Raw genomic sequence first — 25,503 nt, forward strand, 5'->3', positions numbered from 1 at the left:
TCTTCGTAAGTTGAATTGTAATCAGCCTGAATGCCTCCATGTTGAGTCGGCCCGAATGCCGGTATACCGACTAGCCTATGAGAAGTATCTATATTTTGCAAGCCTAAGAATGCGTACACGGAATCTTTCGGATCTGTTGTGTGCAAAAGTGGGCTAACTTTTGACAATTTCCGCATGAAAGGCAAATCCATTGTGGGCACACCACGAGAGATAGTATACCAGCTGTGATGCATCATGGAAAGGGTTCGGTAGCTATGTGTCGACACCTCGTCAAGATTGAAACTTGGCTGAGTTCTTACATGACTCGGTTCGGAAGAGTTCATTTGGCAATGATGTGCATTGGCACGTATCCGAGAGTTAGCACATACTCTGGATATCCAGACAAGTGCCAAGAGAGGTACGACGATATCTCCGAGCAGGAATGCCGCGTGCTTTGAGAGTACGATCTCCTGAAAGACCCATCCACGGGAAAACCATTCGCTATCAAGAAGTCGAAGAATTGCCCAGAAGTCTGTAGGGCACAGCTTGAGCAACTCATCTTCAACCTTTGCTGTGGTAAGGACTAGATCCTCTCGTAGTTCAAGTAAGGAGCACATCGTCTCAATGAGAGCGATTACTGCTTTGCTAGGATTCAGTCCAGTACCTAACCAAACAATAACTCTTTCACCCTTCTTATAGATATCACCCATCATCTTGACTTGATGATTGCGCTCTTGGGTACTAGACTGATTGATGCTGATTTGGTCGATCCACAGATATCCAGTCTTGCATTCTGCCGAAAGATAAGGAAGGGCTTGGGCAAGGTTGTCGTTGATGCGTATCGTCCGATCATCTCGCAGACGTAGGATGTTGCGGCGCGTATCCGGTCCCCAGACATACGAGACGGTTTCGAAGGGTGGTGCATCGGCTAATGTTGTGTGTTCGATGCTATACTGCCATTCATTCGCTCCTATTTTCTCGACTCTGAAGATGCGTATCTCGTCTTTTTTCTTGAGTGCTCGATAAACGTAGGCGGGTAGTGTGGAGTTATCTTGTTGGGCGCGTGCAAGGCTGGCTCTGGTTACTGGCCTGTGACCTGCAATCGGTGTGATTTTGCGACATTTGGCAGGCGGCTTAGAACCCTCCATTTCGGTGTTTCTTCGCACCAAGACTCGAAGATAGTTTGTGCGGGCGAGATTGAGATGAAGGAAAGTACTCAGGTGGGAGCGCGGTGCGGCTGAGACGATATGGGGGGACAGCACAGCCCCGCTGCACACTCGCCCACCGATCAGGCAGCTGCGCATCATCTCTCGCTCAGCCCTCGTCGCATCAATTCTGCAACCACGCGACTTTGGTGTGCGAGTGAGTGCGCGCCATTAAAACAACATTGCGCGAAAAACTGATTCGACTGTCCTGCGCATAGTGGCGCGTATCATTCATTGTGTCAGGCACGCGCAAGGTGTTCACAATCTGTCTTACAGCAACCACAACGTTCCAGATCCATCGCTCACCCCGTATGGCGAGCGCCAATGCCACGAACTTGCAGCAACGTTTCCGTACCACGCCGAAGTTGAGCTCGTACTCACTTCACCCCTACGACGAACAATTCACACCGCGTTATTAGGATTCGAGCCAGAAGTGTCACGGGGTATCCAGGTCCTGGTCTTGCCCTCGTTGCAAGAGGCGAGCAACTTGCCTTGCGACACTGGCAGCGATGTCGAAGTTCTTCAGAAAGAGTTTGAAAATACCGCAGCGGATCTCGGCCTCGTAGAAGAGGGCTGGCAAGTGAAAGTAGGCAGATGGACCATCAAATCTTGATCCAGCATCCCAAAAAGTATCAGTACAGGGTAGGCTTACCAAGTATGGCAGACCGACGCATCGCTCACGAGTGCTTCACTTCTCGCTAGAGCCGAAAGCGCGCGGCGATGGCTTCGAGACAGAACGGAGAACAACGTTGTTGTGGTCTCGCATGGCTGCTTCCTACACTTCCTGACCGATGACTGGAAGGGCTCGTTGAGCGCACAAGGTTTGCAGTCCCTTGATCGCTACATCATTTTCACGATTGCTGATCATCCATGACTAGCCACTGGATGGTCGAACGCGGAGTTTCGTTCATATGAGCTTTCGAGTGATGGTGGCAGCACCCTACTAAGGGAGACAGCAGAATCAAAGGAGAGGAGAGGAGTTGGAGCATGCGACCACGAGAGCGAAGAGGAGAGGCTGCTGGAGAGAAAGAAGACGATTGACACTTGGTTAACGTGGGGCATTGTCACTGGTTGAATCATGGGGTATGGTAAGATTGTATGGTATGTCGAAAGAACAGCACGCGTATCCGCTTCCAACACAGAAAACGTCTTCACACCTCCATCTGCCCTTTAACATCTTCCCACCACTTGCCAACCACTCCTGCCCTCTCACAGTCTCTCGCCTTGATCTCGCAGGGAAACGGCAACGGTCCCCCGATGACATGCGGTGTCCATTGGTCCGGCCCAATCTCTACTCCATCTTTCTTCCCAAGCTCGAAATTCTTGACCAAATTCCCACAAAAGACCAACAGCTCCGCCTCCGCAAGATCCTGGCCGGGACACACTCTCTTGCCCCTCCCAAAGATATGATAACCCTTCAAGCGTGGATGTTCGGTAAGTGGAGACTTGAAATTGGGGGACGAGGGGTCGAGCCAGCGGGAGGGGTCGTAGACGGAGGGAGGGGAAGAGGAGTAGGTTGTGGGATTTTGAGACATGGCGATGTCGAGGACGTGGACGACGGCGCCGCGGGGGAAGTGGTAGCCGGAGTGGGTGTAGTTCTTCGAGAGTAGGCGAGGGACGCCTGATCACTGGTCAGCTTTATGCTATATGGAACTTGGTACAGATCAACAATTTAGGATGCAGAGGAAAGAAGGAACTTACCGAGTGGAACAGTACTCTTCCATCTCACACATTCCTTGATAGCTGCCCTCAAAATTGGCAACTGCGGATTATGCTTAAAGTCCACCATCTCATCCTTTCCAACTACCTTATCAATCTGCTGACGCACTTTGTCTTGCCATTCTGGATGCAAAATCATAGCCATGACGAATAGCGTCGCCGGTCCGCCAATAGTATAGATCGCGACAGTGCAGAGCATGCCAACTGCAGCCTTGGCCTCCTCCTCGTCAGCGAAGAGAAGGTCGGTATCGGAGCCAATGGCTTTGGTAGCCAAGCTTGCGGTGGTGTAAATTGCCTTATCTTTGGATGCTTTTGCCAGATCGAATGCGTCCTTCCACAGCGCTGCTTCCTTTTCTCGACGTTCTCGCACTCCGCGCTGACCCGGCGCCATCCACTCAGGGAAGTATCTTAGGAACGGCATGAGATTAGGTATGGGCCCAGAAGGGCCAAGTTGGGAGATGAAGGCGCCGGCGTTGATCATGTGCTCTATTGAACGATCGGCGGTGCCATACGCGAGGCGAGAGCTGATTCTAGCGCAGAAGAGATGGGTAAGAGTGAAGAAGTCTTCTGGCTTTCGGGAGAGCTCGTGCATGAAGCGCTTCATCTCATGCTGGATGTGACCGTAGTATTGGTTCTTAGCTGCGCGGGTCATCATTGTGTTTGCGAATCGTTTTTGACGGTGGAAGTGATCTGTAAGTCGGACGTCAGTGACAAACTCATATCAGAGTCTTGGTAATGGCAGACATACCTGTGTACCCGAGCAGAGGCAAGTACAAAAAGTCCTCTGTCACCCCTGGGAAAGAGCCAATATCTGCCCTCGCCGAACTCAGCTCAGCATTCTTGACCATCAAGTCTTGCGCAACATCTTCTCTTGCGACCCAGATGTGCGTTTCGCCCCCAAGTGTACATGCGAACAGCCCGCCATACTGCTTGCTGAACTTGTGCATTGAGGTCCAAGCCTGCATGCGGTCGACATCGTGAACGCGACCTAAGTAAGGGAGTGTTGAGCGCGGACCCGGGAGAGCTTTGAGACCGGAGCCAAACGGCGGAAGTTCGCATGTGAAGTAGTGAAAGCAATGGTATGTAACAAAGAGAAACAGAAGTATAAGGAGGGTGCGAAGTACAGACAGGAAGACTTGATATCCAGAAGTAGGGAACGAATAGGCTGTATGACCTATCGTAGCGTTAACGGACTGGAGGATGGTCGCTGCGTCTGGCAGCTGCATGTTCGGTGCAGAGTAGCCCATGTCGACTGTGGCTGTATCTCGAACTTGAGGTTGGACTTCGCACCTTCCATCGCTGGCCGATGCAAATGTCCATATATACACTCGAAGCGACATAGTAAAGCCACTTCCACAGGTGTGGTCAGCAACCATCAGCCTAATCTTTTTTGGGAATACGGTCACCGATCATGTGGCTGCTCACACATTTTCCCTCGCAACTCATCCATATTAGATATACTCAATTAGTTCGAGGGCCGATTCAGCTACGTAAAGAGTAGTGACTAGTGAGGATTCCCGTACACTGCAAGAATAGGAGCATCAAAGTAGGAAGGTCAGCTCAAATGTCGTTCCACGCTCTCGGGTTGAGCATGCGCATAATATCCTCATCGATACGGAACGTATATCGGTTACCGTGAAAGCTTGATGCATGCGTGCTGCGACCGTGCGTACTGTATAAGCACCGATGCATCTTCTTCTTTTACTGTGAAACTTCCTGATTCACCGTATTACTAGGGCCCATGACGAATTAGGAATCATTTTCGCATGTGCTGTCATCATCTTCTACGCTGTTACCGGTTTCGGGATCGGTCCAGTCGTCAGAGTCGCCATCAGTGGTGCCTTCCTCTTCCTGGAAGTCAGCCTACATGCTGTGTGCGATATGATTGGATGTGCTAGCGTTGCGTGGACCGAGTCTAGATCCAAACTGATATTGTAGACGATTGTGCTTGGATGGGATTATGCGCCGGAACTGCGAGAACGTTAGCGATGTCTGAAGTGATACTGCCAAAGCAGCCATTCGCGGTGGATGACGCAGCGCGTTCGTGAGACTTTGTTCCCACTTGCCGCTGATCTGTTATCGGTCTTGGCGTGAGGTAGACCGCATGGCAGGTATCAGATCGCTGTCACAACCATAGTACCTAGGTACAGTGTAGGGCTTCTGAAGTCACCTTACTTAGAGCGCGAGAGAGGACGTGGCGCGGAGTTGACGCGTTTGCGAGGTTTGTGCTTGGCCTAAACCTCGGCACATGCGATGACCCTGAGCTAGGCCTAATTTATCATTCTCCAAAATCACGACAATTGCACGTAACTGCAACGCGTCCTCAACACCAACATTGTGAACTTTCTAGCATTGGAGAAGTGTATATGACATGAAGAACTGCACACGTCCGAACATGTGGCGTTGTTCACCATGCTCCACTTACCCCACATCGGTTAGCGCTACTGCAAATCTCAAATCGTCCTGGCCGCGACTGGACTATTCAAGCTCGAGATAGACCAGGTATATAGCCACCAGCATGCTTACGCTTCTTCTCTCAATCTTCATTGGTCTCATCGGGTTCTATCTCGGCTTCGTCTTGCTACTCACGATCCCGACTCTACAGGATCACGTCATCTTCCTGCACCGAGTAACCCGAACCTGGAATCAGGATATCAACGTACCCGAGCAATGGGGCTTCCTGCGCAACCAAGTCACACCCTTCCATCTCAAGACGCCAGATGGTGAGACTCTACATGCTTGGCACGTTCTGCCACTGGAGACATACCGCCAACATCAAACCCAACTCCGCGAGGAGCCAGTCGGACTCTGCGCGAATGTCGAAGACCGAATCTCCTTCCGTTTACTGAAAGATCCTACTGCGCAAGTAGTTATCTATCTGCATGGTGCAGCAGGCACACTGGGATCTGGGTGGCGGCCACAAAGTTACAGGGCGATGAGCGCGACATCGACTAACGTACATGTCCTGGCTATCGATTATCGTGGTTTCGGTACCAGTTCTGGGTGGCCTTCGGAAGCTGGTCTTCTTACTGATGCGCTTACCTTGCTCAAGTTCGTAACGGATACTGCGGGTATACCACCAGAGAGGACTGTGGTCTTTGCCCAATCCATGGGTACTGCCGTAGCTTTGTCGCTCACTCATTACTTGGCTTCACAGCCGACTCCTGTTGTTCTAGCGGGAGTCGTCTTAGTCGCCCCATTCGCCGATGTGGAGTCGCTTACAAGGACGTACAAGGTTGCTCGCACCCTTCCGCTGCTCTCCCCTCTCGCAATATTTCCACCGCTTATGAACCTGCTGAACCGATTTATCATTACCAAATTCCCATCCAAGGAGAAACTTGCAGCACTGATTCACCGGCTGGACAGTGTCAACGTCAACAGCAAGCAGCGAAACTATGATATTACTCTGATACACGCCGAAGATGACTACGATATCCCATGGAGTCACTCCGATGTCCTCTTCTGGCATGCTGTTAACGCAATGTTTGATTCGTCCTCTCCCAGTACTTTCGAAGAGCTAGAGAAGCTTAAGTCGAAGGAGAAGACGCCTCTAGGTGCTGGTGGATGGGAAGTGGAATGGAAAGGGAAGCGTGGGATCATCAGAGAACAGATTATTAAGCATGGTTCTCATGATCGAATCATGAGTTATCCCATTGTCAGCCTGGCTATCTCGAGGGCATTTCATATGTAGGAGATAAACCGATGACCATCTGTAATGCATACCCTATCTGCAGCGACTGGGTCTCGCCATGTCGGGCCAGAAAAGAAACACCAATCAGACGAACGCCTCACCGTTCCAACTCAGTTTGATCATCTTTGCTTGATCTCGGTTCTCCGTTCCTCGGAACACATTAAGAATTATAAGCGAGACACCTTCCTTGCGTGATGTACCGATCTTCAGCTTTCGCCCAACTGTGTGAAGTACCTCTTCCTCAGCCGCCAGAAAAGAGCCTTTCGGGTCCTGTGCACTGATGTAGACACTCTCTAGCTGGGGCAAGAATATTTCGGTGTCGGTGTCTACAACGGACCTCCACGTCCACGTGCTTGATATAAAGTTCCATGAAAAATCCGACCTGAAGTAATCCTCGACGTTGACGGATATAGACGTGAGCAGCGCTCGCTGTGCACTACTAAGGCTGTCCACAAAATCTCGGCCATGGTACATGTTGTCGAAGTGGAAGAGGTTCTTCGCGTACTGACTGAGGGCTGTTTCACGGTGCAGCTGGCGGCATACGAGGCCGATGGTAAAGATTCCCGATACAGGTGCACGAATGCTCGCCTGGGCGCTTTTTGCGTCCGGTCCAGAAGTATTAGCGGAAGTGAGACAGACCGACGTTTTTCCCGGTCGCGTGTAGGATTTTGTTACGACGATGATGTTTCCGCCAACAGCTAACTCGTAGATACGATTGCGCAGCTCGCCAGGCAGTCGGAGTAGAGGCGACTCGGTCATATTGCGCAAGGTGCTGCATCTTGTTAGTAAGATACAGGACTTTAGCGTGCTAACTTACATCTCCTCCAATGAACTCGTCATCGTGATTGCTTCAGGTGGTGCCGTACCGCGAGGTTGTTGTTACCTGGGTAGTCGTGAGTTGTGGAGGTAGAGGATAGATCTTATCGCGTGCGCCGCGTTTATTTCGTAAAGGCGCTAGCCATGAGTCGTTTCAATCAGGGTGAAGGCGTAAAGAATCTTGGCGATTACTGAGAGAAAATCGGACAAACGCTCGTCTCTAACGCTCAGCGCAGCTTCACCGTCAAGAGGTAATAGAAGCTCCCACTTTGAACAGACATACGGACTGGAAAACTCAACCAACACACACGAATCATGTTGGAGCCTACAAAATTGCGGAACTATATTGTGATAGATGACGGTGTTTGACTTCCTGATTCAATCCCCAGATGCGGGCGTGCACTTCCAAGGTTGGTGGTCGGGGTCTTTCGCGCTAGCCTTGATACGTCATTTGCTTGGCGGAAGGGGATCGCGTCCAGTCGCGCTCAAACCTCCCCGGGCCGTTTCAGCGGTCCGCCTCCACTGAAGATGTCCACAACTCAGCTGGCACCTTCCATCTCTCTATACGTCACTCGCGCCCATTCGTAGAACGGAACCGGCGGCTGAACCTCCTTGCGAGTCAAGTACTTCCACCAATTCGCCCAGACATGCTGTCGTATGTACCCCACACGATACGCGACATGCCATCCCGTTGGTAAATCGAACGTATACTGCAGCTCTTCTAAAGTCCGCATCCTCGTCTCTGGAACGAACAAATACACCAGTACAAACGCCACCATATTCAAGCCTGCGAAGATAGAGAATGCAGCTGTTGGCCCAATGCTGTCCTGCAGGAATGGGAAGACTAGGACCAATACGCCAGCACCCAGAAGGTTGACCGCGACGGAAACAGCCATGCCAGCCTCCCTCGATACGAGAGGAAAGACCTCTGCTGCGATCGAGAATGGAGACGTACCGGCTGTCGGGGCATAAAAGGCAACGAAGATGACCGCGAAGATGCTGACCAATGGTATCTGGACGGACGTGTCGGTGATTTTGAAGAGGAAGGCAAAGACTAGGATTGACCATGCCATGTTTGGCAGGCCGAGCAAAAGCATGACGGAACGTCCCAATCGATCCGAGGACCAATAAGCAGGAAGCCCGAACATGTAATTCGCTGCTCCAAAGGCCAGACCTATTATCGCGGATGTACGATCACTGTTTGTTCCGGCGTTGGGCCACACTATCGTACCTAAGAAGGCGATCGTATTGACGCCTGTCAGCGTCTGGGTGATCATGGACACGGAAGCGCACAGCAATGCTCGTCGACACCGCTTATTGGACCATAACTCCCTCAGACGCTTGTAGTAGCCGTTGACACCGATGTTGTACGAATACGGGTTGTTCTTCTTCGTTCGTTTCACCCCAACCTCGAAGTTTAGGCTGGAGATGTCACTCCACCTCCTATTCAATGTCGCGAGTTCAATGTTGCTGTTTTCGTTTTGCTCGGGCTGCGACCTGACTTGGTGCTGGCTATCGTTCCGGACCGCTGTTGCCCCTAACTTCGTTCCCTCGACATTGGGATCTAGCGCGAATCGACCTGGCGATACGGCTCCGTGTTCAGCACCCCTTTCTAATCGTGCGCGATTTGGCGATGGCGAAGATGGCTCTCCAGAAAAGCTCGGCAAGCTAACATCTACGCGATCGGCCAGGGTGCCAAGCTCATTTGTCTCCTCTTTTAAGAGTCGGCTTTCGAAATCCAGCTGAGCATGCGCATACATGAAATCCCGACTTGCTAGTAAACGTGTGGTCTGGACCTGTTCGAAGGCATCGAGTGCTTTGGGGTATTTTCCATGCTTCATCAAATATCGTGGCGATTCCGGCATCAAGTATATCATCACCAGCAATGGCACTGTGGGGATGAGCACAGTGTTCGTAAGAATGCGCCATGCTGATTCCGCTTTCTCCACATAAACAACGACCAGCAAGTTTGCCAGAAACCCGAGAAAGATGCCTATCGGATCAGCGATTACACCATATCAAGGGGAGCGGACGTACCGGCTGCATCAGCAAGCTGCCAGTTCGCCAGAACAGCGCCACGTATATGCTCCGGTGATATTTCAGCCGCATATATTGGAACTACAAGGTGTTAGATTCATCGACGCAAGCATGAACGAGAGCTTGCACTGACCTATCGACGCTTTTGCACCCAGAGCTATTCCGTTGATAGCTCGGCAAGCTGCAAGTGAGCCTACATTGTGCGTAAGTGATGCACCGATTGTCGAGGCTATTGTGATGCCACAAGACAGCATCACACTACCTCGCCTCCCTAAGAAGTTCTCCTGCAGCGGATCTGCAAGGAGTGTACCGAAGAGGCCTGCGGAAAGCAGCGGAATGGCGTTCAGCATCCCAAACGTCCAAAGATCGGATGAAGGACAGTTCATATCCCTGCGATAGCAGAGGCCAAATTCGTCTGGCATGCCATGAGCAGTGCCATTATTGGCGCTTTGCGTCCATCCTTGGATCATACCCGCAAGACTTGCGGTCATGATTGTCGCGCGCAGAAATTTGGACTGCTTCCAAAAGCCTGTACTCTCATCCTTTTCCTTCTCCAACAACAGCTTTTCCGAATCTGTGAGCTCATCCGCGTATTTTCTCATAGTCTCATACTTGTCTCGAGCGAGACGAGCACCAAATCGAAGCAACTCATAGCGGTCTTTGAGACCGGCTAATGAAGCAAATTCCCACACATACTCTTCTAGCTCAGTACGTTGAGTCTTGAGGTCGGGAATCGTGTCATCGAACGTCAGAAACGGATTATCTATACTATTCCACGTCAGTCACATTCTGTAAACATCGACTCATGCGCATACTTTTGTCTTGCGCCTGTTGAGCGCTGTTGATTCGTCGCAAGGGTTTGGATCCCTACTGTGCTTCCGAAAGCTGTTGCTTGCTGAAGGGGTTCAGTCATAGTGGCCAGCGCTTTGAGCAAGAGTATGTCGCTTTGGGGCCGTAATCAATGTGCGACAACGCGCCCCAGCATCACAATATATGTTTGCCTGCCGCATCGGGCTGAGTCCTATAAGGCTGACAGGCCTTTCCAAGGGCGAGCCTGGTCGTGCATACGGCATGTCTTGTCGGGGTCCTCCACCGCCATATTACCTACAAATGCTCCTAGACGGGTGGCTGAGCAATAAGTCCACGTTCTGATGATCGCCCTCTTCTCAGTGGATTGGTTGCCTCGCCAATGCTTTTCGCATGCATCGCTGCCCTTTTTCAGGCGACATGGGTCTTGGGAGACTTCGGCCAATGAACGCATACATCGCTAAGTGCCTTCAGACGCCACCAAGCCGCAATTGGCATTAGGGTCAGCCCTTGCATCACCTTGCAACCTTGGATTTATTGGTGACACTTAGTTCTCTCCTCAGCCCTCTGCCGAGCAGGATGCTTTGAAATCGCCTAGCTAGGACGCGCCACCGCGGGGACGTCTGTTCTGCCTTTCGGGACCCCGTTCGAGACGATGAACCAGTTTACGTGAAATCACAGGTATTCGGAATGAGCTTCCGAATGACGAGTTCCTCGGCGTATGAGCTGTCCCCACAGCCCGCTCGGCTAGTCGATATGTGGTGTGGTGAGAAAGGGACGGCACATAAGCGGCTGCCTACTTGATCTGTAATAGTGTGGCCGACGAGCTTTCCCCGCCAGCCGCTTTCCCCAGGTACGTGTGGAGTTGCCCCAGCCCGTTGACGCATCGGACGAATGCCAACCCTTGCATGGAATACTTGACACTTACGTCAACTCACTTCACACGTGTGCCTCTCACATTACCCGTCCTCATTCTCGGTCATGAACAGGCTGCACGCGTTCTGCTAAGCCCCTTCTTGATCTTTGAGCCGCCTGGCAAGAGGCCTTCTTCAAATGAAATCGATGCCGCATCCGTAACGATCGTTGCGCTTTTGCCTGCACTTATCAGACGATAACCTTGTGTAACACCACAACCTGGCTCCTGACTTCCTCCAACGATCCACTTTAAAGCGGGCCTGGCCACCACACACGGCACCCAAGTAACCATGGCCGAGCCGGTCTCCAGCATAATTACCATCGCAACGGTTGGGCTGGCCCTCGTCCGAGCATGCAAGAACTATATCGAAGCGGTGCGGGAAATCGACGACTTGGTCGACCGACTCCTCGAAAGGATAACAGAGTTGCATGGAGTTGTACGCCTACTCAACTCGAAGTACCATCAAGCTGAGCCCGATGGCAATAGCGAGCCGTCAATCTTGGTGCGTGAGAAGATCGCACTATGTCGCGATCGTCTTAGAGAGATCAAACGCAAGATAGCGGATTTGGGACTTCAAAGCAAAAGTGCGGAGACCTTTCTCGACAAGGCCTCTGTGAAACGAAGAATGGACGCAGTAGCCAAGGATATCGAATTCGCGGTAGATGACATTCGACGATACCTCGGAGATATCGTCCTTGTCACCGGAGCCTGCTCATATCTGTTCGTACGGTTCTTCCTCAGACTAACACATCTCTAACGCCATGCTAGTGAAGTCAGCTCCTATATTCGCCGCGTTTCCGAGAGCTCAGTACCAGTAAGTATACGTGGAATGTATAGCAGAAGAGATGGTGCTGACGCTTAGACAGCAACCCATAGCGTATGACAGCAAAGAGCATCGGCCAGCTCAAGATGACCTCGTCTCGCTTGATCGATGGTTCTCAAATACGGACACTATCTCAGATCCAGCACACCTCCGCAGAGCGTCCAATCCGACATCACCACCGCGTTTCTCTGTCTCCTCGTCCTCTTCGAGCGCTCTTCTTACACAATCCGACGACGACGAAAGCATTCTTTCTAAACAAACCTTCGGCATCTCAAAGCCAGAGGAAGACTGGAAAGTCTTCCACCGCAAAGTGGTGCAGTGCAAAGATGACCCCGCCCTCGTCGCAGAAATTCATTCGATGTTGGAACAGCACCCAGAGCCTGCCACCCTCGTAAACATTCTGGGGGACCATCAACGCGCTCCCCTTCACCTCGCAGCGCAGCGTGGCTATGTCAATCTAGCTCGCATTCTCCTCGTATTCGGCGCTGATATTAACGCCAAAGACACCGAGCCTGCTTCCGTGTTAGATCATGCCGTCGCACACAATCAAGTAGACTTCATCACAATCATATTGGATATGGGTGCCGACGAGTCAGCAATACTGGAACGGAACAGGAATCAATTGGAGCATAAAAAGGCTGTCATTGCGCTTAGAAAGGCGCGGCAGCAAAATCCAACCACGGAGAAGGCCCGAAAATTTAGCTGGAGTCTTGCAAGAATACGCTCAAGCTGAGCCATTCGTCTCGCGGAATCGTCATCCGGACCCCAATCTGACGGTGGCAACTGTGTGGCGAAGCTGCAGCCCTAGCGGCGAACACGACAGGGCTGCATACTGTAGCCTACTGCATGGAGCGGAGGTGGGGTTACTCACCGGTCACTAGCCCACCACCGGACGGTCTTACACAGCATTTACGACCCTGCGCCCCCACCGCGCCGTGCCTTCGGAACGTCTTCTCGTTCTCGGACATGCTCGCGTTACTAGCCGATCGGGCCGTGCCACCTGCCACGGAACACCACAGCTGCGGCCTTATCGGGTCATCCTCGTTGCATGTTTAGGCTGTCTGCACGAAGTATGTCGTACCCACGCCATGCTGGTCAATACGACCTCCCCCTGCCGGGATTTTCGGTCTTGGGTGCTGAAACCTAGGTCCTACGTTAGAGTCATCTCTTCCAATCAGGTCGAGGTACACGCAAAGATTACAAGACCAAGTGATTGCTCCCAAGCACTCTCTCTCTCTAGCCAGCGAGCATATATCCAGTCTACACGACTTCATTGGATGCTCGACTCCTTGCAAAGACTCGTAGCTACACACGTCTCTTTTCCTTCAACGTCCATACCTCATGATCTATGAGAGAAACACACCTCTTGTCGCTTCTCGGCAGCTGGACGACGTTTTGCACGGGGTTGGGGCTCAGAAACTGCAAAACCCAGAAAATATCCCAGGCCTTTGGCTCAGGGCCGCATCGCAAACTCGATCTCACGATGTGCGGCCTCTCTCATCCAAGGTGGCCACATCGTGAGTTCATGTCAAATCCCAAGGCAACCGGCTCACGTGGTCAGCGACAGAGTGAATACTCTATTTGTCTGCCATCGCCTGTTGACGCACATGAACACTCTAGCAAGAACCAGATTTATCCACTTTACCAACAATCACTGCCAATCCACCTTCGCCCATTCGCACCTACCCAAGCCTCAACCCCTACACCAGACGACTACACTCCAGAGCCATGAAGTCCAACTTCACTATAGCCTGCGGGGCTGATAGCTATACTGTCGATCTAGACATCATTACTCCCTACTCTGAATACTTTCGGCGCGCAATAGAATTTGGGAAGGAGGCTTCCGAAGGCACCATAACGCTTCATGACGACGAACCTGCTATGGTCAGTCTCATGATTGAGTTTCTTCATGAGGGCGACTACGATGCCACTTCCTGGAAGATCGATGCGCGCACAAAGGATCTGACATGGATCAGAAGTTATGGCAGCAGCCCGTATGCCAGTCGCGAGGGGAACGATCAACACGACCCCCACAATAATGATGGCAGTTCTCTCTTGCCCCACAGAGAAGGATCATCAGCCATCGGCGCTATATCTTCATCTTCCTCGCGGAAACGGAAGCCTCAAACATCACCAGACCTACAACCAGATCAGATTGTCCAGAAACGACAGCGGGTACTTAATGTCATGCCAAAGGGCTCAGGCCGAGCGCTCTATCACACCCCAACACCCCGCCACATGTTGATACACCTCCAGCTCTGGGAAGTCGCAGACAAGTACCTAGTTCCCGACCTACAGGCGCTATGTACGAAGAGGTTCCAAGAAGCAGCGGAATACTACCATCCCAATCCCGAGATGATTGACGCCATACTGTGGGTTTACGAAGACCTTCCCGAGCATGCGACGGATCTGCGGGAGGCGGTGTTTATGGTTGTCGACGGGCATCCAGAGCTGCTCGATGATGATGCGGTTAGGGAGTCTCCATCTTGTCAAGGTCTACGTCGTTATATGTCTTCACGGGAACTTGGAAGGTCGCAGCGGATCATAACTCATCAACGCGGGGTTTGGCCTTATGTTTCTTAGGATGGTGGAGTCATTGTTATTATACCATGTACCATTCTCAGGATGTTGTAAGCTCTTATAAGATATGTTTTCTACACGCCCATAATGATAATCTCTTACAAATTACGCACGAGATTAGACGTAATTGAAGCTGCCCATATTGTATCTGAGCACGATCTTATTCCTTCGCACTCCAGTCGACCAGCGCATCTGCACCCAATTTGTCTTTGATGATCCGCTCGCTCAGATCCCAGAGCGCAGCACCAAGGTTCTCATCGCTGGCTTGAGATGTCTCTTTGCCTGGTTGGCCCTGCAGTCACGTATCAGTCATCGAGCCCAACAGTGTTGTTTCTAAAGTCAAGGGCAACTTACGGGGTCGTTGAAGTAGTACCCGTTCATGTTCTTCTCCTCAATCTCGTCGGCCGTGCAGCACCAAAGCGCACTGTACGACCCCTGCTCCACGTCTCGTCCAGCGAAGAGCATGGCATTTGACAACAACTTACCGGTGATACCGGGATACGCGTCCTTCCACTGCTGCTGCATAGCCGTGTTGACAGCGCCTGGGTGTACGGAGAGAGCGTATACATTATCCCCATTAGGCTTGATGACGCGATCACGCAGACCATACTTCGCGAATAAAATCATGGCCAGCTTTGTGCGTCCATACAACCGCGTGGGGTCCATCGAGCTATCGTTGATCTCATCCATGCTTGCGAAGTGTACATCAGACGGCGCAGTACGATGCATCTCACTCGACTCAAAGACGACCCTAGGCGCAGGCTTCGTGCCCGTCTTACCCGTCTTTCTGAGCAGTGGCCAGAGTTGGTTGCACACGTAGAAGTGGCCTAGGAAGTTCACTCCGAAGTGGCGGTCAATACCGTCCGCGTCTTCCCCGTAAAAGTTCGTGTTGATACCTGCGGACAGAATGAGGAAATCGAGACGGTCGAGCGAGTTGCGCAATTCGGAGAAAACTTCTTTGACTTCTTTGAGGCTGCCCATGTCGCAGTGTTTCCATTCGACCTGCGCGTCGGCCTTCTCTTTCTTGATGTTTGAGATGGCGTCAGCGCCTTGCTCTTCTTTGCGGTTTACCATGATGACTTTTACGCCTGCGAGGGCGAGTGCGCGGCTGACTTCATATCTTTGAGTGTATTAGCGAAGAGTTGGAAGGAGGGAGGAGAGGCTGGCCGTACCCGATTCCGAGGGCACCGCCGGTGACTACTGCGACGCGACCGTCGAGATTTTCTGGGTGCACCTCTTTAGGGCCAATGACCTTGTGAAGAACGGACTGCATGTTGGATGTTTAGCGGAAATGTGTTATAAGAATGATGCTAGGTAGGTCTGTAGGGAAGTAAAGATGTTTGCTTTGAAATCCGATGTAAAGACATTGTTTCCTAATATACGCGCGTTTTCATTACCGTAAGTGACGTCTCGAAGAATTAGGAGGGTGCCCAGCATATGCAGCTGTCACATTCACATGTCATGACGTCACCGTCGGATCACCCTAATTGGTGAGCAACACACGTTCGCAGTAACGTCCGGTGAGATGACCGAAGTCTAGTCCTCCACATTCTATTCATATGACACTAGAAGTAGATCAAATAGATACGGAAGGTGTCTAGCGGTTCTTCTACTCAAGAACTTACAACGGTACCTAGGGATGAATTAGGAAATTTGTATCTCTTGATATGCAACCTCTAGGTTACCTGTGTACCTCTGTGTACTTGAACGTCCATCGATGAATTCAGATAGAAGACTGTGACACCACGCTAACCAAGCACGCGGTCACCCACCGCATCAGTCCCCGCACGGGCTTGTGTTTGTTTGCTACTTCCTTCCTGCCTCCCACCTCACATCTCCTTAGTCCTCACACCCTCCATTGCATCCGCAGCCTACGACACGCCGATTTATCGAAAAAAATGGCGTCGATCGATGGCGAGCCATCCGCTGAGGTATCACAAATGTAAGATGCGGTGCTTGACCCATACTGCAAGATCCATCTTAACCACTGACACGCTTAGCACTGCCCGCAACTCGACCGAATCCCCACTCTTTCGTCTCCCCGGCGAGCTTCGCAACAGGATCTTCGCTCACGTGCTTGGAGGATACACCATCGTCGTGATTCACCACGAATATCCCGACACTTTAGGACTATACGAGGGGCTCAAGCTGACGCTCAGTCTCACCACATCGCTCGAATCGTATCCCCCGAGGCACAACCTACATATGGACCCTCGCAGGCTCAAAGGGGAAACCGTTAACGAAGCCAGGGCCAGGCTGACTCGGGAAAGGCAGTGTGTGCCTCAAATCCTTACCATCACGCAGGCCTGTCGTCAAATCTACCACGAAACCGCGCTCCTCCAGTTTAAGTCCAACATATTCCACTTCGCCACAGTGGACGCACTTGAGCTTTTTACTGAAAACACCACACTTTACCAACGCCGCGCCATCACCGCTATATCTATCTGCGAACAGTATACGTTCACAGTCAGCGGCAGCAGAAGGTCTAGAGGTTTACCCCACATGCGAGTGTTTCTCCCGGGCCTCAAAAGGGTATGCTTGGTGAAACATGCGTTGAGATGGTTCGACGGCGATACTACTCACGAAAAGCTCGTCGAGGCTGTCGATGCATTGAAGCTTGGTGGTGAAGAAGGGAAGGGGGTGTGGATCGGTTGCTTTGACGTACGGGATCCGGATGCCGTCTTGGGAGAGGCCTTTGGATTCACGATTGGTTCTGACGTTGCTTCATCGTCTTGATAGCCCAGACGGAGGAACTCATGCAGCTAGTGAGATGGTGCGAGACTAGTGGCCGTTCACTCATGCAAGATGCGAAACATCAGATATGAATCTAAGATGTTCATATTCCAGCTCAACCGCCATAAGGGGAGAGTGTGGGTACTATCCACCACCATCAACCCTAACCTAACCGTATAGCTATGCCCCCAACGACCAATTTTAGTAGTATACAAAGACACACCCCGCTAACCAGGAACCGAAAGAACAAGGTTCCGAAAACGGAGAACAAAACGCTGCAAGTACGATGGAAGCAATATAGTACAAGATCTCCCTGCCTTAGAACGCCTATGCCGATATGTGTGTGTGTGTGCTTCTCTTCAAATGCTCCTAGCTGGATGTCGAATATCCAGATTCCCTGCTCTTCTTGCATGATGTGATAACCTAATCCAAATCATCCGTATATCAACCCCACGTATCTACGCTTCGATGATACTAAGCAAAGAGTCAAACACATCCTCGTCGTCTTCATCTTCATCCTCTTCACCATGTTGACGCTGCGCATACACTTCTCCATCATCTTCCGACGGCGCATCGCTATCCTCTCCGTTATCACTGCCGAACCCGCTGTCATCGCCTGAGAAACTGGCTCCCTCTTGCGCACCAGTTTCGGCGTTCAGCACCGAGCTCGAAGCGCTGTCATTGTCTTGGTCATTATCGTCATCGGTGACGCCACGCCAGCTTTTCTCCCCGTCATCGTTATCATACGCGTCGTTGTCGTCATCTGGCTCCGTGTCTCCGCCATTGTTGTAAGCGTTGAAGCCAGGGTCAGCTGGGAAGGGCCCTGAGTGTGGTGTTGCGTAGGCGAAAGGCGTTGATTTACCGGCTATGGCGACGGACCGCTGACTTGGTCTGCTCATGACGTCTGAGTTCGATCGTGGTAGTGCGGGCTGTGAGGAGTAGAAGGGTGACGGCGGTTCTCGTGATTGCCGAGGGGTTGCGTTCCATATCGTGACGTGTGCTTCCTCGGGTCGTGGGGATGAGGAGTTCGTTACGCGACGGCGTTTCAGCCTCGCAGACGGCAGGCTGGGTGCACGTGAGATTACCTGCGGGGCAGAGGATTGCTCAACGATGGAGGGGTTGAATCGGCGTTTTGATTGACGAGGTGTTACGGTATCAACGACCGAAGCAGATACCGTACGGTTGCGATAGTAGAGTGGACGTTGTGGATGGTTCTCGCTTAGTGGAGAGATGGGCTGGGGTTGCTTGTTCTTCAGTATCGAGTTGGGAGTGATTGACCGTCGCCAATTTCGACCAGCAGGGCGCATGGAGAGCTGGACGGACTGATTGCTTCCGAAAGACGAATGTACACTAGCAGGCGGAGCATCGTATGTCTCGACGAACTGCCAACATGCTTCTTTTGCATCCGCTTCAGGGACATGCGCTTGGCACTGTTCGTCGTTGCCCTCCATCTGCGAGTCTTGGTCGGGTTGATAGCGAGGTAATTGGCGCAGCTCAGGCCATGACTGTTCCATGACAACGAACTCATTGCGATCAACTTGTTGGGTATAGGCTTCGCGGACGGTGACGTAAAGCCTTTTCTTTCCACCAGAGACTCTCATCATAACGCCGGCTGATAGGAATTGAGCATTCCAGAGCGCGCTACTAGACATCTCGGCGGGAGTGAGAAAACGTAGTCGCGACTCTTTGAGTACTTTTCGCAGCGGTATGTAGGGTGCTCGAAGACCTGGGTATGCAGAGATCATGGGGTTTTCGTCACTATCATCATACTGCAGATAATCGAAGACGTCAGAGAAGGCATGTGACAAAGCTTCCTGGATGTCTTTGGCGCTGGAACCTTTGAACGTAACGTCCCGGACAAAACCTCTGCTTTGGAGGCGCTTGTAGACCAGATTGTTGCTACCACAGGCTTTCGGAAACAGCCAGTCATCGGTAGATCCTGAGGCCCAGTTACTGATGTCTTGGCTACTCCAACCGTTATCGGCCTGGCTAGGTATAGATCCTCTGACCGAGTTGCGAGCACCAGGGTATGGGCTTGAATCTGAGTCTCGCCCCAGGAATGGCAGGCTCTTTATAGTCTTCAAGGTATGAGCTTGGGTCCACTCTTCAGAGTTCTGGGTTGTCGTCTTCGCTATGTCATGCATGGGTTCATCAGGCGAGAACCAGATGCCTTTCAAGTCCGGACCCCATGGTAGTAGGACAACTTCCACTTCCCAAGGTTGCAAGGATGTGGGCGGCGCCGCAGCTTCAAGTACGTCCAATCGCTCTTTGATGTTATCGAGCTCCATCTCGGTATCTTTGCGGTCCATGGCCGCAAGGATCAGGGCGGACGAAGTGGTAGAATCAACAGAGTGATTGGAGCCAAATGACGTGGTGGCGTTGTCGATGCGCCTTCGGCTAAAGGAGCTGGTGCTACTTTGCTCGTCCATAGCTTCATGCATGCGTTCATGCTCATCCATGCGATGCTCCACGTCAATGAGCCTACCTTCGTACATCTCCAAGGTGTTGTTGAGATCCTCCGGCTGAACGTAATTGAAAGATCCATTCTCCAGTAAGTCTAGGCGACTACCAAGTTCCTGCATAGTCTTGGCTACGTTGGGTATGGAGTTCAACAAGTTATGGAGAGGTGCAAGGTAGGAGACTAGCTTCTGGAGACCTTGCGGAGGAGCCGATTGGAGGAGGGTTTGCAGCTGTTCCTGTGGTCCTGCAGTAGCGTTGTTGGGCAAGAGCTGGGTGGGAACTGTGCCATATGTCTGCCGCTCAGTTGAGCTAGTCGATTGCTGTTGGATTTCCGAGGTAATGCACTTCATTGCGTCGATCATGTCCTTCCCGTCCTGTACAGCCCGATCAGCAGCGCTCAGATCTGGAGTGTTCCCAACGCTTGGAGTAGCCACTTCGGTAGCGCTTTGTACGTATTCCTCGGGGTTGTAGGTGTTGGGTATGGTATCGCCAGGCTCGTCGGGCTGGAAGTTGCGATTGAACTCAAGTACCTGCTCGAGGATACCGCGCGATGGGCTGGTGATGTTCGCTCTGCCCGGGGAGATGACGGGCTCGTTGGGTAGCTTTCGCGGGGTATGGGCGATGTTGATGTCGTCGGGTATAGTGGATGTAGGCGACTGTTGACGGTTAAGCTGAGCCATGCTCTCCAAGTTCATCATCGAAAGACCAAGACCTGCCACCGTCTGGCGCGACTGATTCACGCCATACCTAGCTTCGCTGTTAGCTACTGGGCGGCGTTCATGAGATAGCAAGCACACGGAAGGAAGTCCAGGAAGGCCGCTGGTGCTGATTTGTGATGGAGTGTCCTGACTTTGTAGCAAGCGACCAAACGAGTTGGTCTCAGAGGGCTGACGCTGGGGGCGCTGGCTGGGGCTGGGTTGTTGATGTATGCGCGCATTGTATATGGCTTGACCCCCTTCAGACAGAAGGTTGTCCCCCAGCTGTCCCATCGCAGCACTCGTGTCGCATTGCGCGCTTGCCTGCAATTGGCGCGGCTCTTCACCTGTCGCATAGAGTGATGGCAGCGGGAGATTCATCGACAGCGCCTGCCTCTCTGGCGCACGCGACGCCCTCAGATGGAAGCAGGCATGGTGCCCGCAAACACACCACGTGGAGCGCTCGCTGCTAGGCCGATGGTCGGCGCTCTCATCGTGCAGCTCGGCGCTGAGCTTGTCCCAAAATTGGTCACATCCACACTGTCCTATGTGCGCGTCGCGATAGTTGCACGGCCCGTCTGGCAGCGATCGTCTCGAGGGAGTTGGTTGCGACGGCGCATGGTGACTTTGTCGCGTGACATGAGTATTTGGGTCGCCGAACCCCGCCATTGATGTTGATGGCAGCGCATCCCGCATAGGACGCGAACAGTCTAGGAGAGAGACATGTCGCGGTTCCTGTTGAAGCTTTCATCCCGTTAGCACGTTTCCAAGGGAAATTCTGGTGGGGCCGAGGGCGTACCGAAGAATGTGCGAGCAGACTGCGAAAACCAGGCGACGTCGAGGGGAGGAGCGACGGGTCTTTATAGACGGGCAGGGCGCAGCTGGGAGGACGCGACGGACGCGACAGAACTGGCGGGCACTTGAGGGGAACGAGGCCGTGGATACTTTTGGGCCGTGACTGTTTAGCACGCATGCACGCAGCCCGCAGCGGTTTAGTCACGGCTGCCTCAGACACTTCCCCGGAGTCTGGGTACGCGCGGGACAGGCCTATCGATACCAAGACGCCCACGTGATTGGCCGAGGGCACGCATTCCTCCGCCTCCCCTGCTTAGCTGACGGCCGACCGAACACCCTGGCCGTTTGCTACCCAGCCGTCGAATCCAGCGACGCTATAAACGCCATGTGCGGCCGGCGAAGGGTAAAAAGTAAACCCTCCATCATCGCCCTGATACTTCTGAGAAAAAGCGATTCTTCTGCGCTCTCGCCAGCTCTACATCGTCAACTCCCATTTGTCAAGGCAGCAACAACACTATACATGGCGCCTTTCTAATCGACTAACCATGCCGCTCATTGGCCAGTACTCACGGAGGACTGTCGCGCATGCTGCATTGCATCTGCACCTCCAACAGGCCCGACCATGGAGACTTGCGCATGGCGACAAGTTTCGACCCAGACATCAGCCTCGCCATGGACCCATCCGTACAAGGCAGAACCGTATGTAACTAGTTGTCGTCAGCGCTGCGTCTGCGCTGCATCTGACAGGGTCTCGATCGGGAAGGCGGGCGCTAGTCGAGGATATCAGTTTCAAGATTGCGAGATACAACTATCTGCCGAGCGCTCGTCCCATGTTGTGATGAGTACCTAGGTAGGGTGCAACCACCTCTTGCCTTTTCCACATGCCAAACGTCGAGGCCGCGAAGCGCTTACGCACCCACCCACTATTGTCACTGTTGGGTGGGTGTCTTCCAAGGTTCCAAGTTTGTCATGCGATTGCAGATCTTGATCGTGTAATAGTACAAGCGACTATCTTTTGGGTATAGTATTTGGACCGCATGTTTCGCCTCATGCATCCAACGTCAAGAATTAGACGTTAATATCCTTCTAACTAGGGACCACCAGCCAGATTTGATATCTCCTCTTTCGCGTTTTCCATCAAATATTCTCGTCCAAGTCTTCCATCCCAATCCTTTCTCTAAACCCTCATCCCCCCTACTCCTCCCTTCCCCTCGGCACAATACACCCAGCTGTAACCAGCGAATCCGCCCTCACCTTGAAGCAATGCACCGTATACGGCGGAAGCCTCATCGCAACTCCAAGATGCATCTTCATCATCGTCGGCTGCAGCTCACTTCCAAAGTCAGTAAACACCTCTCGCACACCTTCCCCACAGTTAGCACATACCTCATATCCACTTTCCCCGGCTCAACATCCAACATTCCCTTCTCCACGGTCGTCAACGGCCTACCATTAACCTCCACAACCGCCTCCCCCTCCTCAAGCAGATAGTAACACTCATCCGTCGTAAACCTTACCGCCGACTGAAACTGCGCCTGCGATAACATACGGTGCGCGAGCCAGAACCTGTTGTTTGCCATGTAGTATTGCATAGCCGGTGCGTTGTTCCTTGAATTATTAATCTCGACAATGGCTTCTGGGATGCGGGGAGCGCGGAGGTGGGGACAGCACATTGGCGCGAGGTCTTTGGATGCGAATTGGGATTTGACTTGGGCCTTCGTCCATTTGGTGATCTGCGGTGAGCCGTAGGTTTCGATGTCGACGAGTTTATCCATGTCTGTCCAGGAAACCCAGAGGAGGGAGATGGGTGATGTTGATAGGGTGGCCATTTGGTGGGTGGGGTGGTGGATGTAGATGGGGAGGAGTGCTGTTGTAGATAGAGGGGCGGATGACTGAGTAGAAGGGATTTGGGTGGTAGGTTAGCAGGTGGACGGGTAAAGGTAGGTGAGGTGAGAGAAGTTATGTTTGTCGCGGAAGATAGGGTTTAGCGCGCAGATTTTAGGTGAGAGTGAGTCTGCTGTGGAGCGACGTCAAGTAAGGAAGACGACAATGATGATGAAATACTCAATACATGTAAGAGCATCTAATCATGAACATGGTGCTTGCCAGCATACAGTTGTAAAACAACCGCGCGATTATTTCGACTCTACAAGAGAAGGTTGCATTGTGTTCAAGATGCCCTCTCACCCTTCAACTCAGTGATAGTAGCAGTATCTAATTCAGTCAAAACACCTCCCGCCCTAAGCCAGTCTCAACCCATTCTCCTCAGGCTTAAACCACTCCCTCAGCAGATCCTCCAAAATCTCATTAGCGCCCTTCTTCGCCTCCTCACTACTCTTCCCCTGGCACTCAATATAAAGCTTAATCTTCGGTTCCGTCCCGCTGCCTCTGACTGTAAACACGGCCCCATCATCTAGCTCACAGGTGATCATCTGGCTAGTAACATCAACCGGTAGATCGGGCTTGTGGTCCTTGCTCTTTGAGTCATAGCCCAGGGTCAGGTCTCGCCAGCGTGCGATCTTACGGGAGCCAATCGACGTTGGGTGGGGGCTGCCCAGTGCACGGATGGCTGTGAACACCGATGTCGTCACGGACGGCGATGGCGAGACGAGGTATGTGTTTGCGTCTTCGAAGTAGCCAAGATATTGGTAGAGCTGTTGTAGCTTGGCATATGGTGTGAGGCCTTGGGTGGACCAATGCGATGCCGCGGTTAGGAAGACCGCGGCTGCGCTGATAGAGTCCTTGTCGTGTACTGTCTGCGGGATCATGTATCCCAACGCTTCCTCGAAGGCGTATACGACATCGTAGCCCTTGCTATCGAGTTGTCGCGCTACGTTTCCAAGCCATTTGAACCCAGTCAACGTCTCGGTAAACTTGAAACCTTCCTTCTTCGCTAAGACTGCGAGCATTCTGGAGCTGACTGTAGAGGCCAGCATCGCAAGCTTCTCTCGCGGTTTCGACGCTGGGTAGCGTTCGAAGAGGTAAGATCCAAGCAACGCTCCGAGTTGGTTTCCGCTGAATATATGCCATTTATCTCCTACTTTTTCTGCTGCCGCAAGTCGGTCTGCATCGGGATCGCTAGCTAGAATCAGGCGTATCGAGGACTTCTCTGCCGTTTCGATTGCCAAGTCGAGCGCACCCTTCTCTTCAGGGTTCGGGAACTTGACTGTGGGAAAGTCGGGGTCGGGTTGTGCTTGAGCTTCCACCACGGTCATCTGCGAGGCTACGCCAAGTGTCTCTGCGCATCGCTGCATCGCGGGAAGTCCAACACCGTGCATCGGCGTGTACACGAATCTGAGCTCTGGGTCCATCTTGACCTTGACATGCTCGGGCTGTGCAGCGCACAGAACGGCCTGGTGGTACTTGTCTTGTACCAGATCCAGACTTCCTTCCACCAGAAGTGAAGACTCTATCACACTCGTGTCCCAAGTGACAGGCTTGAGGTTCTCCATGATAGATTCGGCGATTCCGACGTCGTGTGGGGGGATGATCTGGCACCCGTTCGACCAGTAGACTTTGTATCCATTGTCTTTGGCCGGGTTATGACTTGCGGTAATCATAATGCCAGCAGCTGCATCGAGTTCGCGCACGCCAAAGGGAACCATGGGCGTATGGCTCGGGTCCTCATACCACCACACCTTGATGCCCTTTGCGACGAATGCAGCTGCGGTGAGCTTGGCAAACTTTTCCGAGTTGTGCCTCGCATCCCGCCCAATGACTACACCCCTTCTCTCAACGTTCTTTTCGGTCTTAAGCAGGTACGCTGCTAGTCCTTGGGAGGCTTGAATCACTGTCAGAGAGTTCATGCATGCGAAGCCGCCCTGCATGGGCCCTCTCAGTCCAGCTGTTCCGAAGGCAATACGATATCGAAGTCGCTTTTCGAGTTCCTCGGTATCGCCATCCACCAACAACTTGTAGATCTCATCTGTCGTTGATTTGTCCTCGTCGAGCTCCAGCCACTCTTTCGCTAAGTCCTTGATGTCTCGGGTCATGATTGGAATCTCGAATTCTAGGGGACGCCTTGGGTGATGTGATTTGTTCTGAGAAAGGATGAAATTGAGAGTGGAAGTCAGCCAATGTCACTTGGCAGAGAAAGGTCACGAAGTAGAAGGTGATGGAGTGTCGGAGTTTGCCGACAGAAAGCGCGCAATAGCAAGCTCAAGTGGGCACCTGCCGCATTTATGCTCTCCAAGACTCTGAAATTTCACGAAGCTCACGTGTAGATTCTGGTGACTTATTACTTACAT

At 52.3% G+C, this 25,503-nt stretch overlaps 8 protein-coding genes across 8 annotated transcripts; 2 read left to right on the forward strand and 6 right to left on the reverse strand.

Moving 5' to 3' along the window:
- Window positions 1-2,335: 2,335 nt before the first annotated feature.
- On the reverse strand, window positions 2,336-3,868 carry J4E78_005460 (uncharacterized protein; the record flags this gene model as incomplete). Its single annotated transcript, XM_049366080.1, has 3 exons — window positions 2,336-2,805; window positions 2,886-3,593; window positions 3,652-3,868. The coding sequence occupies 3 exons, from the start codon at window positions 3,866-3,868 to the stop codon at window positions 2,336-2,338; spliced, it is 1,395 nt and encodes a 464-aa protein (XP_049221806.1).
- A 1,553-nt stretch (window positions 3,869-5,421) lies between these two features.
- Window positions 5,422-6,594, forward strand: J4E78_005461 (uncharacterized protein; the record flags this gene model as incomplete). Its single annotated transcript, XM_049366081.1, has 1 exon — window positions 5,422-6,594. One exon carries the CDS (start codon window positions 5,422-5,424, stop codon window positions 6,592-6,594), a length of 1,173 nt encoding a protein of 390 aa, XP_049221807.1.
- Window positions 6,595-6,678: 84 nt separating this feature from the next.
- Window positions 6,679-7,353, reverse strand: J4E78_005462 (uncharacterized protein; the record flags this gene model as incomplete). Its single annotated transcript, XM_049366082.1, has 1 exon — window positions 6,679-7,353. The coding sequence occupies one exon, from the start codon at window positions 7,351-7,353 to the stop codon at window positions 6,679-6,681; it is 675 nt and encodes a 224-aa protein (XP_049221808.1).
- Window positions 7,354-7,949: 596 nt separating this feature from the next.
- On the reverse strand, window positions 7,950-10,360 carry J4E78_005463 (uncharacterized protein; the record flags this gene model as incomplete). The annotated part of the gene is made up of 4 exons (XM_049366083.1): window positions 7,950-9,403; window positions 9,448-9,528; window positions 9,710-10,215; window positions 10,263-10,360. The coding sequence occupies 4 exons, from the start codon at window positions 10,358-10,360 to the stop codon at window positions 7,950-7,952; spliced, it is 2,139 nt and encodes a 712-aa protein (XP_049221809.1).
- A 1,099-nt stretch (window positions 10,361-11,459) lies between these two features.
- Window positions 11,460-12,726, forward strand: J4E78_005464 (uncharacterized protein; the record flags this gene model as incomplete). The annotated part of the gene is made up of 3 exons (XM_049366084.1): window positions 11,460-11,890; window positions 11,939-11,984; window positions 12,037-12,726. 3 exons carry the CDS (start codon window positions 11,460-11,462, stop codon window positions 12,724-12,726), a joined length of 1,167 nt encoding a protein of 388 aa, XP_049221810.1.
- Window positions 12,727-14,733: 2,007 nt separating this feature from the next.
- Window positions 14,734-15,846, reverse strand: J4E78_005465 (uncharacterized protein; the record flags this gene model as incomplete). Its single annotated transcript, XM_049366085.1, has 3 exons — window positions 14,734-14,865; window positions 14,928-15,693; window positions 15,746-15,846. The coding sequence occupies 3 exons, from the start codon at window positions 15,844-15,846 to the stop codon at window positions 14,734-14,736; spliced, it is 999 nt and encodes a 332-aa protein (XP_049221811.1).
- A 1,918-nt stretch (window positions 15,847-17,764) lies between these two features.
- Window positions 17,765-23,085, reverse strand: J4E78_005466 (uncharacterized protein; the record flags this gene model as incomplete). Its single annotated transcript, XM_049366086.1, has 3 exons — window positions 17,765-20,513; window positions 22,002-22,026; window positions 22,806-23,085. The coding sequence occupies 3 exons, from the start codon at window positions 23,083-23,085 to the stop codon at window positions 17,765-17,767; spliced, it is 3,054 nt and encodes a 1,017-aa protein (XP_049221812.1).
- Window positions 23,086-23,496: 411 nt separating this feature from the next.
- Window positions 23,497-25,248, reverse strand: J4E78_005467 (uncharacterized protein; the record flags this gene model as incomplete). Its single annotated transcript, XM_049366087.1, has 1 exon — window positions 23,497-25,248. One exon carries the CDS (start codon window positions 25,246-25,248, stop codon window positions 23,497-23,499), a length of 1,752 nt encoding a protein of 583 aa, XP_049221813.1.
- Window positions 25,249-25,503: the final 255 nt, after the last annotated feature.

The sequence above is a fragment of the Alternaria triticimaculans genome (genome assembly GCF_023758025.1).
Source record: "Alternaria triticimaculans strain BMP 0046 chromosome Unknown scaffold_7, whole genome shotgun sequence".
NCBI classification, from domain to species: Eukaryota; Fungi; Ascomycota; class Dothideomycetes; order Pleosporales; family Pleosporaceae; genus Alternaria; species Alternaria triticimaculans.